The sequence below is a fragment of the Hirundo rustica genome, chromosome Z (assembly GCF_015227805.2).
Source record: "Hirundo rustica isolate bHirRus1 chromosome Z, bHirRus1.pri.v3, whole genome shotgun sequence".
Lineage (NCBI taxonomy): Eukaryota > Metazoa > Chordata > Aves > Passeriformes > Hirundinidae > Hirundo > Hirundo rustica.
The window spans coordinates 62,255,315-62,272,397 of record NC_053488.1 but is presented as its reverse complement, the minus strand read 5'-3'; the positions used below and the strand labels follow the sequence as shown (position 1 = coordinate 62,272,397).

General features: G+C 37.1%; 1 protein-coding gene across 2 annotated transcripts in view; it reads left to right on the top strand.

Moving 5' to 3' along the window:
* PRR16 (proline rich 16) overlaps nt 1-17,083 on the top strand; it is a 141,420-nt gene that overhangs the window by 85,300 nt on the left and 39,037 nt on the right. The window contains exon 2 of one of the 2 annotated variants that reach the window (XR_005704416.1): nt 9,024-9,918. Coding sequence is in view for 1 of the 2 variants with exons in the window: in XM_040090149.1 (XP_039946083.1) it covers nt 9,024-9,782 (759 nt within the window). In the remaining variant the exon portion in view is untranslated. The remainder of the gene's footprint in view (nt 1-9,023; nt 9,919-17,083) is intronic. The other variant, XM_040090149.1, reaches the window with a different exon arrangement.

The following is a 17,083-nucleotide window of genomic DNA, read 5'->3' as shown; positions in this document are numbered from 1 at the left end:
TGGAATTGTAACCTAAATGGTGCTGAAATACTAAAATATGGAGGCCATCTAGACTCTCAAAGAGGAAGTATTTTACTAATAAAACCCTTTAAATCAAAAAATCCAACAGCCTAACGTGATCACAGAAAAGAGATGCTGGCTGTTCTTGGAAGACGTCTTTTTTGGTTTTAGTACAAAAGGATGATAAACATTTATTTCTGGAGTATCTTTTAGAGGGCCAGAGGAGAAGGAAGGATGCCAATTAGTACTCTGCATAGTGAGATGGTTTATTTAAAATCAGAGAAATATACCAAATGTTTAACAAAAGAATTGCAGTGGAATTGTTTATCAGCTTCTCAGCAAATTCTTTTTGGATATGCTAAATATTTCAAATTACTTTTCAGAGCGATAATGTCATAAGGGCTTTTTTTTTTTTTTTTTTTTTTTTTTCCTTCCCCCCACTTTAAATATAGTGGTTATCAATGTATTAGAAAAGTGTACCTAGGAAAGTATTTATGAAAATATGTGATTTTTCTAAACCTACAAGGGAACTTTTAGTCTCCACAGTCTCCATGGTTAGCATTAATTAACATACTTTTAGGAATTCTACATTCTATTTACCTAAATAGTTAAGAGCTTGGACAAATATTTAGCATTCATTTAAATTAATATGATTTCTAATTAGGCAAATCACTGTATTTGTAGTCATCTTGAATTACTGCTTATATCAAAGGTTATTATGTATGAACTAAAATATCTAAGATTTTGTACAATTGCATTTACAGCTGGTTTACAACATGTTTATTCAGAAAACATTAGCAATAATGAGAATACACAGATTAACAATTCCTTAGTTTTTATCAACATGCAGCTGTTAGATGTTTTGAGAAAGAAAAGCAGTAGTAAGTGCAAGGAGTGTTACTGAAACATGTAAACAAAGATTTCATATTAATTTTCCTGAGTTTTCTACAGGGAAGACTTTTTTACTTTTATTTACATACATATTTAAGCATAGAATGCTGATTAGCTATTTGTCTTTTAAATTTTCTTCTTTGTGCTAATGAATTTAAAAGAACTTTATGCAGAATTATGTATCAAATGTATATCGGATGTGCCCAGCTTATTTTGTTTTCCTTATCTAATAACATAAAGCTAAAATTTGGATATTCTTCTTAAATAGTCATGCAGGCTACATCTACCATGTAAAACCTAAACTTGAAGAGTAAGGAAAAGAAAGCAGTATAATTGCATCAGTCTAACAGTAGAGGAAAAATTGCTAATTTCCCATTTTCTTTGCGAGTCGTGAAATCAGATTTTCCTTCTATTTTAAAATGCAGTCTTCAGTCGTTTCTTTAGTACTCGTTCTGAGTCTTATTTCAGTGTTCAGGACAAGGTGTCCCAAATCTACTTGTTGGCTCTCACAGTCTGCTTTTGAACAGTTTCCAGGGTAGCACTGGTTAGCTAGTTAGCACTGCTGCTCATAGAGCCATGCATTGGGCTTGCTATTTCAAGTCCATGGACTGGTTTGCTATGCTTACACAGTATTGCGCCTGAATTGCAGTTCTTCTTTCAGCCTGGGTAGCAAGCTACATGTGAAATAATCGCATTACTTGCCAGAGTTATGACAAGTGTCATCATTCTGTGATGGTCTAGATGTGACAAAATAGATTTAATCTCCTTTCTTTTTAGTGAAATTATTTGTTTTCCTATATTGCCAAATATGAGTATTTCACATCTCTCATTTCCAGTATTTCACTAGAAGTGTGAAATTCTGATGTCATTAAAAAGGAATGCTGACTTGTTTCAATTAATATTTTAGGACAGTTTTTTGTTGTTGTCACAAATATTATTTGAACTTGCTTTTCTCAGAAGAATTTTTGTGTTTGTTACTTTATTTTCTCAGGGTTTCTCTTTGTTTATCATAGTTTTATCAGGATTCTTCTGTGTGTGAAAAGAATTGTAATTGTACAGTTCATCATGCTATGAACACATGCTACATATTTGCCTTCATGTCTCTCTCTGATTTTCCAAACAGCATCCCTATGAGACTTCATCCAGAAGAGTTCACAAAGGAATTACCACAGCTATGTCAAATTCTTAAAAGGGAACATGGGGAGCAGATTGCTGTAAATTCTTTTTTATTTCTTATTATTTCTTGATGGCCAAAAAAAAAAAAAAAAGTATTTTTTAAAAAAATATTTTGAATGTGGGCTTCCCAGTTTGCTTTGCATGAACTGCTAATTCAGAATCATGATGCTGAGTTGTTAGATTCTCAAGACCCCAGCATAGTCTTCAATTTTCGTTGTACATGTTTCTTTCCAGCCTAACTTGGTGTTCAGTCTACTTCAAAATGTAAAAGAACAGTTGAGCAATGTCTGTCACTGAAAATTAGGCATTTTTAATTTAATTTATGTACGGAGGCTAAGCTTGAATGTACTGCATCCAGCTCTAGGGTCCCCAGTACAGGAAGGACATCGATCTGCTGGACCAAATCCAGAGGAGGGCTGCTGAGATGACCAGAGGGATGGGGAACCTCTCCTGTGGGAAAAGGCTGAGAGAATGGGGATTGTTCAGTCTGGAGAAGAGAAGGCTTCAGAATGACCCCATTGCAGCCTTCCAGTACCAGAAGAGAGATGGAGAGAGGCTTTTTAGAAAGGCATGTAGTGGCAGTAAAAGAGGAATGGCTTCAAAGAGTGTAGGTTTAGATTAGATCTCAGGAAGAAATGAATTACTGTGAGGGTGATGAGGCACTGGAACAGGCTGCCCAGAGAAGCTGAGGCTGCCTGCTTCCTGGAAGTGGTCAAGGCCAGGTTGGATGGGACTTTTAGCATACAGATCTAGTGGAAGTTGTTCTTGCTCATGGGCAAGGGGTTAGAATTAGAGGATCTTTGAGTCCTTGTCCAACCTAGGCCATTCTGTGACTTTGTGTTAGTGTGCTCTAAAGCATAATACTAGTTTGCTGAAATTAACTGATGTATTCTTTACTCAAAAGTTTGTGGTGGCAACAATGACTTCATGTGTGTTGCCATCCTTTGCTTAGGACAGGGTTGATCTCTTAGATGCCCTAACACTGACAGGCTTCACACCTTTGCCGCTGCTCTCTTAAGAGAAAGCTGAACTAACCTGCCTGGAAGTTTGTATTTACTCAAATACGGAATTAATCCCTAGTCCTTTCCTTCAGTATTTTAGCATAAACAGACATTATTTATTAATACAGCTTCATATATGAAGATGCTGATGGATATATTGTAAAAACAAGCAAAAAAACCAATCCACAACCCAGTTGCAAGAATGAGTAGGCTTCTGTACCTGCAGTCTCACAAACAGCTACAGCTTGAGTATCATGCAAGTTCATTAAACACTTTGTCTATAAAAGCATCTGGGTTTTTTTTCTCAAGTAGAAAGAGGTGTAGGTGGCATATCCGTGTAGTGAAGGTGGGTAATTGGAAGATATTACAGGTGCCAAAAACGATGCAGATTGAAGGAGATACAGACATGTTCACTGTAGATAAGTATGTCAAGATCTACTTAATACAAAATCTACTAGAAAGTTCTTGAGTTAGAAATTGTTTGAGGATGGAATAAGGTTCTACACAAATATTTCTGTGACTTTTCTAGTATTCTTGCCTGAGCACCTGCTTTTTGTAATTTTTCACAATATTGTACTGAGTAGACCACTTGTCTCTCCTGCTACAGCTTTTCTTTTGCTTTCTTTTGGCAATTTTTTAGATTGCACAACTTTATAAACTTGTTTCTAGTCTAACTTTGGTTCTGTTTCTTCCTGATCTGGAAGCTGTATTCTCTGGGGATTGGGGGAAGTTAAGGGGACAGGTGGCACTGTAGAAGGTTTGCTGTAGGAAAATACAAAAGATAAGACCATGACTGAAGCTGAAATACAGGCACATGAAAAAAGGTTCCTATTTTGCTGTTATGCAGCTTAAACTGTAAAGGGAGATATTGGTTCTCTCACTGTTAACATGGACCTCTTTTCATTTGTTTTTAACTCTGGGGTGCTTTGGGACTTACAGGCACTTGGTAAGGAAGCTTGGTAAGCTTTGTTTGCATCCTCAGATACCACAGAACTAATCACAGAATATTCTGGGTCGGAAGGGACCCACAAGAATCATCAAAGCCATTCTTAAGTGAATGGTCCATACAGGGATCAAACCCACAATCCTGATGTTCTTAGCAGCATGATCTGACCAGCTGAGCTAATATCACGTTCCCCATGTATATTGAAAACTCATTTTTGTCTATGAAGTTCTAATAACTGTACAGGAAATAATAAGCTAAAGTGATGTCAATGTAAATAGCTTGGCAGCTTGTCCAGAAGATTCCGGTACTAATTATAGCAAGTGAACAATTTCTTGTAGGATTAGAGATGCAATCATGAGATGTTATATACTCGTATATATATATAGTATATATACTATATATATGAGATGTATACTGATATAGCATATTTCCCAGTCCTTTACTTAAACGCAAGAGCAGCCACTTCATGGTACAGCTGATTGCTCTTTTATTCTTAATTACATATTTATTTTTGTGGCTTGTCAGGTAATATTGCACATAAAATTGCACATAAAGTGTAATATTTGTCTGTTTCAATCTTTGCAAATTTTTGGCATTGCTTTAAAGAAAAAAAAAAAAAAAAAAGGAAACCCAAACAAAAAAAATCCACCACCTTTTTATTCCATTTATTTGATTCACTTAATTTTGTTCATTTCACCACTAATTTCTTTAGTTCAAAATAAGAACTACTCTCATGACATGTTTTGATTTGATTTAAAATCAAATTCAGAATCTGTCCATGATTATTCATTTTGTCCATAACTTCATTTCCAGCAAACTTTTAAATCTCACTGCTGCACAATGCTATGGTGTAGTACGAAAGAGTAATACATGAATTATACCTATTCCATCTCAGAAGTAATATCACCTTAGTTCCATTCTGCTTATGCAGCTTTTTTGAGAGCTACTAGCCTGTAAAGAAGCAAGTAATAATAATAATAATTTAAAAATCTATTGTAAATCCATGTGAATCTTTGAAAAACATAAAAAAATGCAAATGCAAGTATAACATTTTTTATCTGTGAACTTAAAAAGTCAGGAAACTTTAGGTGTATATTAATTTCCTTCCTGAAAAGCAATTTGCTTTTTTATTTAGGGGTTGCAAAAAACGCTCACAATTGTCTCTAGTGGATTGAGGGTAGACAGTGGATTAAATATTCACTGAACATTGGTACTTTCCTTTTAATAGGAGGAAAAACAAACCTGATGAAGCATTTATTGTAAGGAGACAACAAAACTCTCCATAGATGTATTTTTGGATGTGTATTAGTTAATCACACAAAGAAACAGTGTAAAATGTGGTTTTGTGACTAATTGTAGAGACACTTTTCAGAGACATTTAGGGATACAAGTAAGTACAAGTACATGTTATTTTTGTGTCATGCTTTAGTCTTATGATTACAAAGTTAGATTCTTGGATTGAGATCCTGGCATCCTGTGAGAAATACACGAGTTTTAAGTATCAGCCTAATCAAGTTAGGACATTTTCCCATGAAAGGCCTTCGACAGAGTAGGTAAGAACTAGACAAAACTTACAAGTACAGCTCAAACAATGGAAATATTAGGTCAGCATAGGCTGCTTTTGATAATCACAAGACTTTTTCTTGGACTAGATTCTGAAGTTCCTTTAAACAGGAACTGCAGTTTGACCTCAGTGGAAAAGCAATACTTTATGCTAGCTCTATATTTTTAAACAATTTTATAGAAAAATTTGGCAACATTGAGGATCAGGTTAACTGTAAAATATCTTTTCATTGCCAAGATATTGGAAATTGTTGCCAAGTTCAGTGGGCTTTTGGCATTTTTTTATTGTTAATTTGTGTTGAATAGTATTTTTTTCCTTTTTACCTGAACTTGATTTTACTGATTAATTTTCCATGCTCTATTAGTTGCAACATAGAATATCTGAGTCCAAATGCATGTTGCTAAGGGTGTAATCTCAGATTTTGATAGAGAAATCCAACTCTGGGCACCTAATATTGTTGTCCCATACCAACCCAGAAAGCAGATAAGAATAAACAGATGTCCTGGTTAATTCAGGAGTGTCACACTGGATTTTACAGAGCTTGAAGCCTCAGGATACTGCTGGCAGGGTAGAGGTGGGCATATCTGCAGAGCTTAAATCAGTTAATGACTAAGAAGATCCTTGGGTTATAAAATTATGTATCCCCAATATTTGTATATATGAATCAAGTCCTGTTTTATTCAGAACTGAAAAAATGGACGCATTTCAACACAACCAGAGCAATTTTTTCTGGTTTTAGATTTTTTTTAAAATTAATATTCTCTCTCTTACTTCGATGGAAGATGCATTGTCAAATGAGGGCTGTTTTTTTCTCAAATTGCTTTTTTCTTTTTAACTACAGCAGTTTCACTGTGTTAGTCATGGGTTTTCATGTTGCTTTTTCATCATATTTGAATTTTACCTTCTGGGGCAAAAAAGTGAAAGAAAAGAACAGTACACAGAATCACAACTCGTGGTGGGAATGAATCTGGACAGATAAACTGTGTTGTTGTATTAGAGCCATTTTATGCTGGATTTATGTTTTAGAAATGGATAAGTGACAAAAAAAATTTCAATGTATACTACACATTTGCCCAGAAGGCATGAGATAAACTCTGTAGTCATTAACTTGAAGGGAAGTTCATAACAGGCTTTCCTGTTACTCTTGAGAAAAATTTCCTCTGTAATGCATAATTGTTCTATTTCTTTGCGTGCCAGGGAGTTTCTTTGGTTTATGTTTCATCAATCCATTCTATCACTCTTATCGTTTAATAAAAGAGGATAAGATGCAGTAGGATATTTAGATATATATAGGCAGACCCTAATATTTACACAAATCCATACTTAGCTTGCAAAGGAATGTTTAAATTTCAGGCTTACTGTCCAGAACTTGATTTTCTTTTCGTTGTTGCTATTTCCTTCTGAGAAGTTCTCTCTGCCTTATTTTGCTTATGTAATGGAAGGTGAAAATAAGAGTTCTTTCATGTGTAAACTGTCAGTCTTGAAATGAATTTTGGTACAGATGGGGTTTGTCTACCCATATTCTGAAATTTTCAAGAGTTCTTATATGCTGTACCCTGGAAAGGATGTGTGGGATGGGACAGTTATTGGACAACTCTACATTTCAACTTCTAGAATAATTTATTAAATCCTTACTATTTTAGGGATTTAATGCCTGTTTTTAAAGAGTTTTTGGTTGGTTGGTTGGTTGGTTGGCTGGTTGTTTTTTTGTGGTTTTTTGTTTGTTTGTTTGTTTGTTTGGGTTTTTTTTTTTTTTTTTGGTTTGGGTTGGGGTTTTTTTTTTCCTTTTTTTGTTGTTGTTGTTGTTTGTTTTGTTTTTGTTTTTTAAGAAAAAAATAGAAATTTAAGTGCAACATAGTACTAAGCTTTGAACAGTGAATAAATGAGTTGTTTATTTGGTCTTTTAGGGAAAAAGTATTGTAAAGTTTCTAAAAAGATGCTTGAAAGCTCTCTGAATGATGCTTATTTGAATGTTGCTGGTTTTAGGAGAAGGAAAGCACTAAACTGAATTTTGCTGCCTATGAATTTTTATGAATTATATATTATGCTACTTAGCTAACTTAGCTTACTGTATGAGCAGTGAAAGCTAGAGTGCTTTTTCATTTTACGGTGGTTTTGCTTTTATTATTTACCTTTTACTACTGGGTGTGTAAGAGGGTGACTGATTTGACTGAATAAAGAGTCATTGCCCTCAGTAGTGACTTTCACTTTTTTTGCAGTTAATATATGGCCCATGTGCCTAAAAATAGTCTTAGTTTAAAATCATTAGTAACAGTACCAAATTATTAAAACCAGGAAGTAGTAAAGAAAGTTTCTGGGACACAATGGCCATGTCTGGTTTTGTTTCACGTGTGCTGGGTTGCGTCCTCCAGAACATCACAGATCTCTCACAAGGACCCTAAGCAACGGCACAGGTTTTTATTCACGCACCAAAATTAGTTAGCAACATTTCAGCTACTGATTACTTTATGTACATCCTGTGAGGCTGTGAGGAAAAGAGGTCAGTTTTTAAATGTGTGTTAGTGCTGCTTCCTGTGGTACTTGTTGTAGTTACGCATAGCTTGTAACTACAGTTGTTCACCTGGGTACTGAGTTAAATGCAGTTTTCAGTATGGGCTTTTAACTGTCATACGAAAAACTTCTCTACTAAGTAAATGAGCCCGTGGTTTCATGCCCTATTAAAAAATCAGTAGAAAAAAAGAGTCTTGAAGAAAAGATCTAACAATATAGAATCTAAAAACCGAATTCTGTGAGGTCGAGGAAAACTTCCAATAAAGTGCATGAGTTCTTAAGTACCTGTAAGTAGAAACCAAGCAACATTTTCTCTCTCAGCAAATGCTATTTCAGGATTTATGAGGATACTCATAAAGGGAGATAATGCAAGAGAGAATTTGTTTCTCAGGGTCTCTTTTTTGTTAAAAAAATGTCAGAAAATTGTGTATCAAACTTATGATTCCAGGTGTATAATGTCACCTACACAGATAATGTATATTTAAATCGTAGAGTGTTTGAAAGGTAAGAGCTAAAAGATATTCTGAAGAATTTTTGGGTTCAGAAGCTATCATGTACAAGCTAAAGATGAATGATTTTTGTCTCCTGCACTGGAAGGCAAAGCATAATACTGAACAATTACATTTCACTCCCTATAATATTACCAAGTAAACCCTGGAGGCAAAGAAAGGGAATGTCATTCTAGACTGTTTCAAGTTATGTTTCTCTTGTATTCAGGTGATGAGCTAGCAAACTAGCCATCCCCGTCATTATTGTTGCCATTATTTTTATTATGATTATTTTATTACCTTGACAAGAAAATAGAAATAATGCTCAAAAAATTTGGATGCTTCAGTTCTGGGGAGGACACGCTGATAACGGAGAATGGTTTTGTTTTTCTCTGCCTTCTCTGAAGCATGCTTTTCTCACTGTTCTCTCTCTGGCTGTTGTGCAGGTGGTTGACCAGATTGACACACTGACATGTGATCTGCAGCTGGAGGACGAGATGACAGACAGTTCCAAAACAGACACACTGAACAGCAGCTCCAGCAGTACGACAGCCTCCAGCTTGGAGAAGGTCAAGGTGCGAGGCAACGTGCCCCTCATCAAGCCCCCAGTGCACCCCTCTGCCATCCTCACCGTGCTGCGGAAGCCAAACCCGCCCCCTCCTCCTCCTCGGCTGACGCCTGTCAAATGTGAAGAGCCTCCCAGGCTGCCTCCTTTGGCCAACCCAGTCAAGACTAATGGCACCCTGCTGCGAAATGGGGGCCTGCCCGTTGGGCCCGGCCGCATCGCGAATGGAGATATGTGCTGTATACCGAGCAGTAACTTGGAGAAAGTCGTGATGCAGCCTCTGGTGCACAGACCTGAGAAAGACCAGTGTCCTCAGCCAGGAGCGAGGGAGAGGGTACGATTCAGTGAAAAAGTGCAGTACCATGGCTACTGCCCTGACTGTGATGTTCGGTATAACATTAAAAACAGGGAGGTGCACTTGCACAGTGAGTCGGCCCGGGCTGCAGGAAAGCTTCCACACCAGTGCCCTCCTCTGCCACCTCCTGCACCTCCATTGCCTCCATTTCTGCTGGAAAATGGAGGGTTGGGGATAAGTCCCAGTAATAGCTTTCCTCCTCCGAGACCTGCAACTGTGCCTCCACAAACTGCGCCAAAACCCCAGAAGACCATCTTGAGGAAATCAACCACCACAACAGTGTGAAGTATGCCCATTGTAATAACTCCTTGTTTTTTCCTATATATAAACATAAATAGGTAATGAGCACTTTCTACTTGAGCAATAAAAAGACCCAATGTATTACACCCTGTGTCCAGTGAAGTGGCATAAAAATCACATGGTAAGTACAAAGAGGAATACTTCTTGATCTTATTTGTACTCACCAAAAAATACCCTTATGGCAAAGGGTACTGAAAAAAATACTCATTCTTTAGCACACAGGTTGCAAACACCTGTAGCAGTTTCTTATTTGTAGCATGGTTTAAAAGACAGTGAAAAGAAAGTTCAATGTGAAAATACTGAGTAGTGATATGTGATAGATTTCAGTCTGTCTGACATAAGACAATAACTGTTTCTCTCCTGGATTTTGGCACTTTTCAAATGTCTTTTGATGGAACAAAGTGGAGTACCAGGTAATGTACCTTTGATGACTTCTAGCAGATGCTTTTTTTCCTCTTCCTGAGCGCTTGAGCAAACTCAGTGTATGTGGGGTGGTTGCAGTAGTAGGTAATCACTGGACTTTCAGCAGCTTGGTCGTTGGTGGGGAAGTAAAGAAATAACTGAAATATATGTTGGTGTGGCTCTGGAAAACTGAGCTGCTGTTTGTTTCTCACTTGCTCAGTGCATACTGCTGATGTAGTAGTGCATCACTACAGAGTTTTGAGATGAGCAGGGATGGTGCCATTAAGTTCCCCTCTTTTCTCCATCTGCAAAATGCTAGGGATATTTTCTCTCACTGTGCAATGGCAGTAGACTGAAAAAACAAAGCCCAGTCCCGTCTTTTTCCCAAAGCTTTTGTCTGGTGCAAATCTTCTTTTTGAAGACAAAGAAAATGTTGCTTTAGGCCTCCAGGGACATCCACTTAATGCATGTAAAGAGCTTTGAAGTTGAAAAGCTCTGTGCAATTATGGAGCATTAACATGCAAAACAAGATATTTTTCATGTTATCACAATTTGATAGTGAACCCAATTAATATTCTTACTAGTTGAAAAAAAGTCCTCATTGTTTTTAATTCTTTTATGAGAGAATAGAGAATATCCTTTTATTCTCACAAAGAGAATTGCAGGGACTTAGAATATATATAAAAAAAATCCAGTCAGTGAAGAAAATCGGATAATAAATCTGTTATTTACAAAACATAATAATAATAATAATGCCAAAATAATCTCAATGGCCAACAGCAAATGAAATATTAAAAAAAAACCCAACAACTATGCTTATTTCAGCTGAAATACAAATGGTACTTTACGGCAAAACAGAAAAAAACCAGACAAAACAGATTTTAAATTTTAGTTTCATTTACGTCTAGTAATAGTTATTAAACAGATACATATGTTTCCCTGTATACATATTTTAGTATTTAAATCAAATCATAAGAATAATTATAAAAAAATTCCCATCAGATGACTAGTACTTGTAAACCTTTGCAGTAAGCAAAGATTTTATTTGGAACAAATACACATCCAAGGTCTAAAGCTTCATGAAGTATTCCCTGCATAAAAGGCAAAGAAAGGAAATCATCTTAAATTCTTAATCATGCTTTCCCCTCATGCCTCCATGTGTTTTTCATGATGCACTTTACATTTGGTATTTTTTGACTGTACTTAAGCCCATGAGAGCTGTTGCCAAGTGCAGTAAGTCCAGGAGGAGCAGCAGGAGGCAGTAACTTGTTCTGCATCTGTGTGACATCTTTCCTGCCTGAGTCAGTTTTTTGGCAGGTGGACTCTGCTCACATGCTGGGACTCCACAACACCTCCCTTACTCATATGTTGAAAACTGCTTTTAAAATCATTGGAGCAATGTGCGGACCACATTGCATAGCTGCAGGTTTTTCTTTTAAAAAGAAAATTCCTGATGTCCTTACTTTATCTGTACTATACAGATCATACACACCTGTTGTGAGCTAGTTTATTATGGTTTTTTTCATTCTTTAGCAATCTACTGTGTATGAGAAGTAAGATAATGCAAATCAAATATTACACAAAAAATATTAAAGGAAATAACCGGTCATTGTAGGGGATTATGGTTTGGTGTATATGTGTTACCTCAATTGGCTTAATTTTTCCCGTATGAAGTCACTTCTGATAGCAGAGCACAGCATTTCTTCTCTGGGCTTGACAGTTTCATGAACATGTTAGCACCTCCAAACTGGATGCTGTACTCAGTGGATGTGCATTGATATACATATAAAGTTCCGTTTTGTTACAATTCTCAGCTCTGGAAAGCTTAAGCCTCATCCGAGTTTCAGCAATTAATGTTCAGTTTCAGTACCCAACATCTTACATCTCGTTCTTTGTCTTCTCTTTCAGAAGTGCTTTCTTGTCTTCCCCATGCCTCATAAATATCTTCATATGATATGACTGTGCCATGAAAAGGTGCAGCTTTTCAAATGCAATGCTATCTTTGGCCAGAAATGCAGTTTCAAAATGTGGTGGAAAAGTACTATTTTTCTGCAAAGTTTGACAACCCAACATGTTCCACAGTCTCGGTTAAATCGTAGTACAAGCATTGAATCAATTATGTTTTAAAGAGAATGTCTCTGGCCTGTGTCCTATTGTAAGGTATTTTTGTCAATGTAATATTTTCACATTAATAATGTGTCAGAAAAAAATTAAGTTTAAAAAAGGTAAACTTGTAAAATGTGGAAAACAATTAACTTTAAGCAGCACTGTTTGGAAACTGCTGGTAGAAATGGCATAGTATATTAGCATAGTTGGTGAAACACTTTTGCACACCTAAAAACCACTATGCTTTACATCTTGTTGAGAAAACCCAATAAACTACCCAGAACTGGACAGAAGTTGTCTGTATTTGTCACGTAAATGTAATATTCTCTGAGATTACATTTAGTATTTTGCAAATATGTTAGTACAAAACGAAATTCCAGTGACAGTACTCAGAGCTTTAATTCAATGTTTGCCATCACTTCTGTCTGCTGTCTAGCTTTGATTCCCTAAGGTATTTTAAAATCCGAACTGTCCAGATCTAGACTTCTCAAATAAAAATAGGAGAAGGTGATTTCTATCAATTTAATGAAGGGGACAAGCTTAGGAAAATTAGAACAAGAAATGAAAATTACTTAACTTGTAATAATGGCATTCATTAAAAAAACTAACACATGAATGTACTGCAAGAAAGGAAAACTGGGTGAGTAAAATCCAGTAACAATCCTTTTGAAGGATTGGAATCTTCAAATTTTGAAGGTAGGAATCTTCAAAAAGATCATGGATCTTTCTACCACCTGGTAAAAGTCACTGTTCTTCCTTCACTCTTGTCACATGAAGTTGTCACACCTTTCATCATATCATCCATTTTTCTTAAAAACAAGAAAAATTCCAAATCTTCTGTGATGTTTTTATTATTGAATCAATATTTTATTTAAAATATGAAATAAAATAAGTCAGGTATGCTACAGCTTTTGTTATTAGCTTTCTTCAGATAACTTGTTTATTGTTTTTGAAGCAAAGAGCAGTGTGAAATCTTTCATTACCAGAGAGATTTGTATATGGATGTTTGCTCAGATCACTTTCTTTTCCATGTTCTAATTATGACTTTCCTTTCAGTAATGCCACAAACAGTAATTTTACATGTGCATAGGAAGTCATACTGTGGTTGCTGTGTCACTTGTCTGACATAGTCTTTAAGGAGGCGTGAATATTGGGCACATATTTTTGCAGAGGCAGCAATTCTCACACTCTATTTGTATATATCCTGTGAACTGTGTTTTTTCAGGGGCTGTATGTATGTGTTTAGAAGCAAAATACCTATCCACTGCCCAAACTAATAATAATATTGAAAGCATCATGCTTTCAATAGGTGCAGAAAGGTGTGCACTGTCAAGTGAGATGTGCACACAGGCATGTGGTAGAAATGTCTGTGGTAAACCTTGCTAAACACAATTGCTACAATTGCTACTCAATCTGAAAAAATATATGGAACCTGTTATATAAACACATTGTATTTTGTAGGGATGTTTGTGATATATCTCACACAATATTTATGTGCTGCAGCGTAAAATTTCTGTATCTGTATCAGCACAGACCACAACTGAAGCAGCAGCAGCAGCGAGTGGTGTATCATGTGTATCATGAGTACTGGCTCAGTATCATGTGGAACAGTGCATGCAAACTGCAGTACATCCTCATCTTTGGTTGCAGTTATATGCTGATGGTTTTTAGTTGGGAAAAAATAGAAGAGATTTTATTTCAATTACCTGTTTTATGGTGGCAAATATTCCCAGAGAGCAAGTTTCACCATGAGTCATAATTTTGGCAAGGGATTTATAGTAATCCCTCTTGGGATGGTTCTGGGGAGCACAAGCAAACTGACTTTAATTTCTGATCTTAAATGATTTTTCATGTCTCTAACTCATGCTGGTCAAAGAACTCTCTTGTTAGCTAAGACTGGAGCTGTTGGGATAAATGGACCTGACCATGTACTGCAGGAGAGAGGCCTGTGCTAGAGTCAACTGATGCAAGTCTGCTCCTGTTCTCTGTGCCCTCTCATTTTTTCATGTATGGCAACGTTCTCATTGCTACATGGTGGGAGAGTTTTGTGAAGAAATTAGACATGCACTATGTTCATCAGCTGAGCTGTATTGTTCCAGTGGTGGAGCATGGCTGTATTTAAGTTGCCTGGTCCTTCATAATGCCAAATGTTTAGAAATTTTGAAGCAAGGGTTTTCTTATTTTTGAGGTAATCATTCTCCTGTCAGATTATACAAATAAGATGAGAATCGTCATGAAGATATGATGAAGGTGGCCTAGAACTTTTCATACTTTGGGGGACTGGGTTTATTATTGCAAGACTATGTATCTTGAATTGCATGAAAATGGGTTTTATAGACAGGTGAGAAAAGAGTAGGACATAAGTTGCACCTGATAGCCAGCCAAGAGAAGTACTTTGAGGAATGAGTAAAACCAGAATAATTCTGCTTCCTTGCTTGGGAAGGATAAAGAGTGGAGGTCCAGGAATTGCTACATCTTCTCCTCATGACAAGAGATTATTTCTTTAATTCCTGAAATATTGGATGTGTATGCTACAATTCTTTAAGGAACTTATCACAATCTATCTCGTTGTTTGTAAATCATAGTCATGAAAAAAAAAAGTTTTTGTAAGAGCTTTCTGATACCACAGCTGTCTCTAGATGTTGTCTGATGTTTTGACTAACTTCTTATGCAATCTTTCAAGCAATAATGGGACAAATTACATAAGAAAGAAAAATAATAGGCAAATTATGAAGAAAGAATTTCAACAGATGTGTTTGTGTATTCCTCAGCGGTGCTTACATGATGATAACAACAAACAACATCAATATGAGAGCCTGGTTGTTTTGGGTTTTTTTTGTATAGTGTTCTTATCACTCCTTGAAAATCTTGAGTGGTGAGATTAATATGATGATTATATTAAGAGGTAAGAAAGGAAAAAACAGTCAGTGACAGAAATTCTCATAGAAGTGTTTATTTCCTTTCCAGTTCAGTACTGGATTTGCCTAAGTAAAAGTTGAGTGTGTTGGTGTCCTTGGATAAATTAGCATGTGAAAGCCAGAACATTATCTTTTTTGTATAAATCTCTATTGCCTAAAGAATACTTTGGTTTTCCTTTTTTTCAAATACAGTGATGATTATATACTGGAGTTAAAAAATTGTCTATGATTCTATACCCCTTCAAATCAAGTTTAAAGCTCTCTCAACAAGTCCTGGTAAGTCCTGAGCTAAGATCCTTTTTTCCTATACTTTGCCAGTAGGCTTGGTGTTGTATAAACTAACCTGTAATCAAAACCCCCAAAATTCTGTTGGTCACACCAGTCTTTAAGCTAGGCCTTATTCTTCATGATTTTTCCATTTCTTACCCCATCGTTCTGTGCCAATGGGAGGACAACAGAGCTTGTACTCCAGATCCCTTGACCAGTAGTCTCAAGGCCTTGGGGATGTGCTTGACTCTGAAGCTTTCCTGATGGGATTTCATTGGTGCCTACCTGAACAGCTGATAGAGGCTGATAATCAGTGGGCTGTACCAGGCTGGGTTGTTTCTTGGTGATGTCTCTTACGTGGGCCTCAGGGAGGCAACACACCTCCATGTGGGTTAGGTCTGGTGGGCATATTGGGCCCTCCATTTCTCTCAAAAGGGAGTCACCGGTGATTACTACCCTTCTTTTTATTTAATTCAGGGTGTATTGCTGGGGGCAATCCCTCCATCCCAGAAGAACCTTAACCCCCATTCTCATTTCCCTGGTCCCTGGATTCCAGTGCCTCATACCAGTTGTTTAAGACAATTGTGAAGGTGAAGCAAGTTGGGAGGGAATTCAGTACCAGGCATGGTCCAGGAGAAGAGTGAAGTCAGCACCTTGAATTTTATGAAAGCAACATATCAGCTCCTTGAGAATTTAATCAGTGAGCACACCTAGGAAACTGGGACAAGTGAGAACAGGACTGGAGGATCTATCCATAGAACGCAGGAGCTCTCATTCCCCACATTTAAGAAATCTGTAAAGTGGAGCAAGAAGTCAGCATGGATGAATCAAAACCTGCTGGTTAAGCAAAAAGGAAAGAAGGAAATGCACACAATAAAGGAAGCAGACATAGGTATCCTGGGAAGATTTCGGGGAGACATTGCCTAGTTGTATAGGTGTGAGGCCAGGAAGACCAAGGCATAGAGGGAGCTGAACTTGGCAAGGGATGCAAAGAATAATAAGGGCTTCAACAGGTTAATCAGACCGAAAAGGAAGGTCAAAGAAAGCATACAGCCCCTGATAAACACGGATTGCCCCCCTGGTAATAGCAGACAAGGAGAAGGCTGAGGCTCTAAACTTTTTCACTTCAGTCAATGGCTACCTCTCTTCCCACAACTCTCAAGTGGATGGACAACATGGTAAGCTAAGTCCATCCCACTGTAAATGAGGATCAGACCTATGAGCACCCAAGGAATGTGAATGTGTGTAAGTCTATGGGACCCATTGAGATGCATCCCAGGGTGCTGGGGGAATTGGCTGGTGTAGTTGCCAACCCACTCTCCATGATACTCAAAAATTTGTGGCAGTGAGGGAAAGTCCCTCGTGACCGGAAAAAGGGGAACATTGAACCAGTGCATTTTAAAAGAGGATAGAAAGGAGAAGCCTGGGAGCTGCCGATCTGTCAATTTCGCCTCTGTTCCTGGAAAGGTCATAGGATAGATCCTTCTAGAAGGTCTGCTAAGGCACATGGAGGACAGGGAGGTGATTCAAGACAGTCAACACAGCTGACCAGCTTGTGATCTACAATGCAGAGACTATATCAGTGGGCAGAAG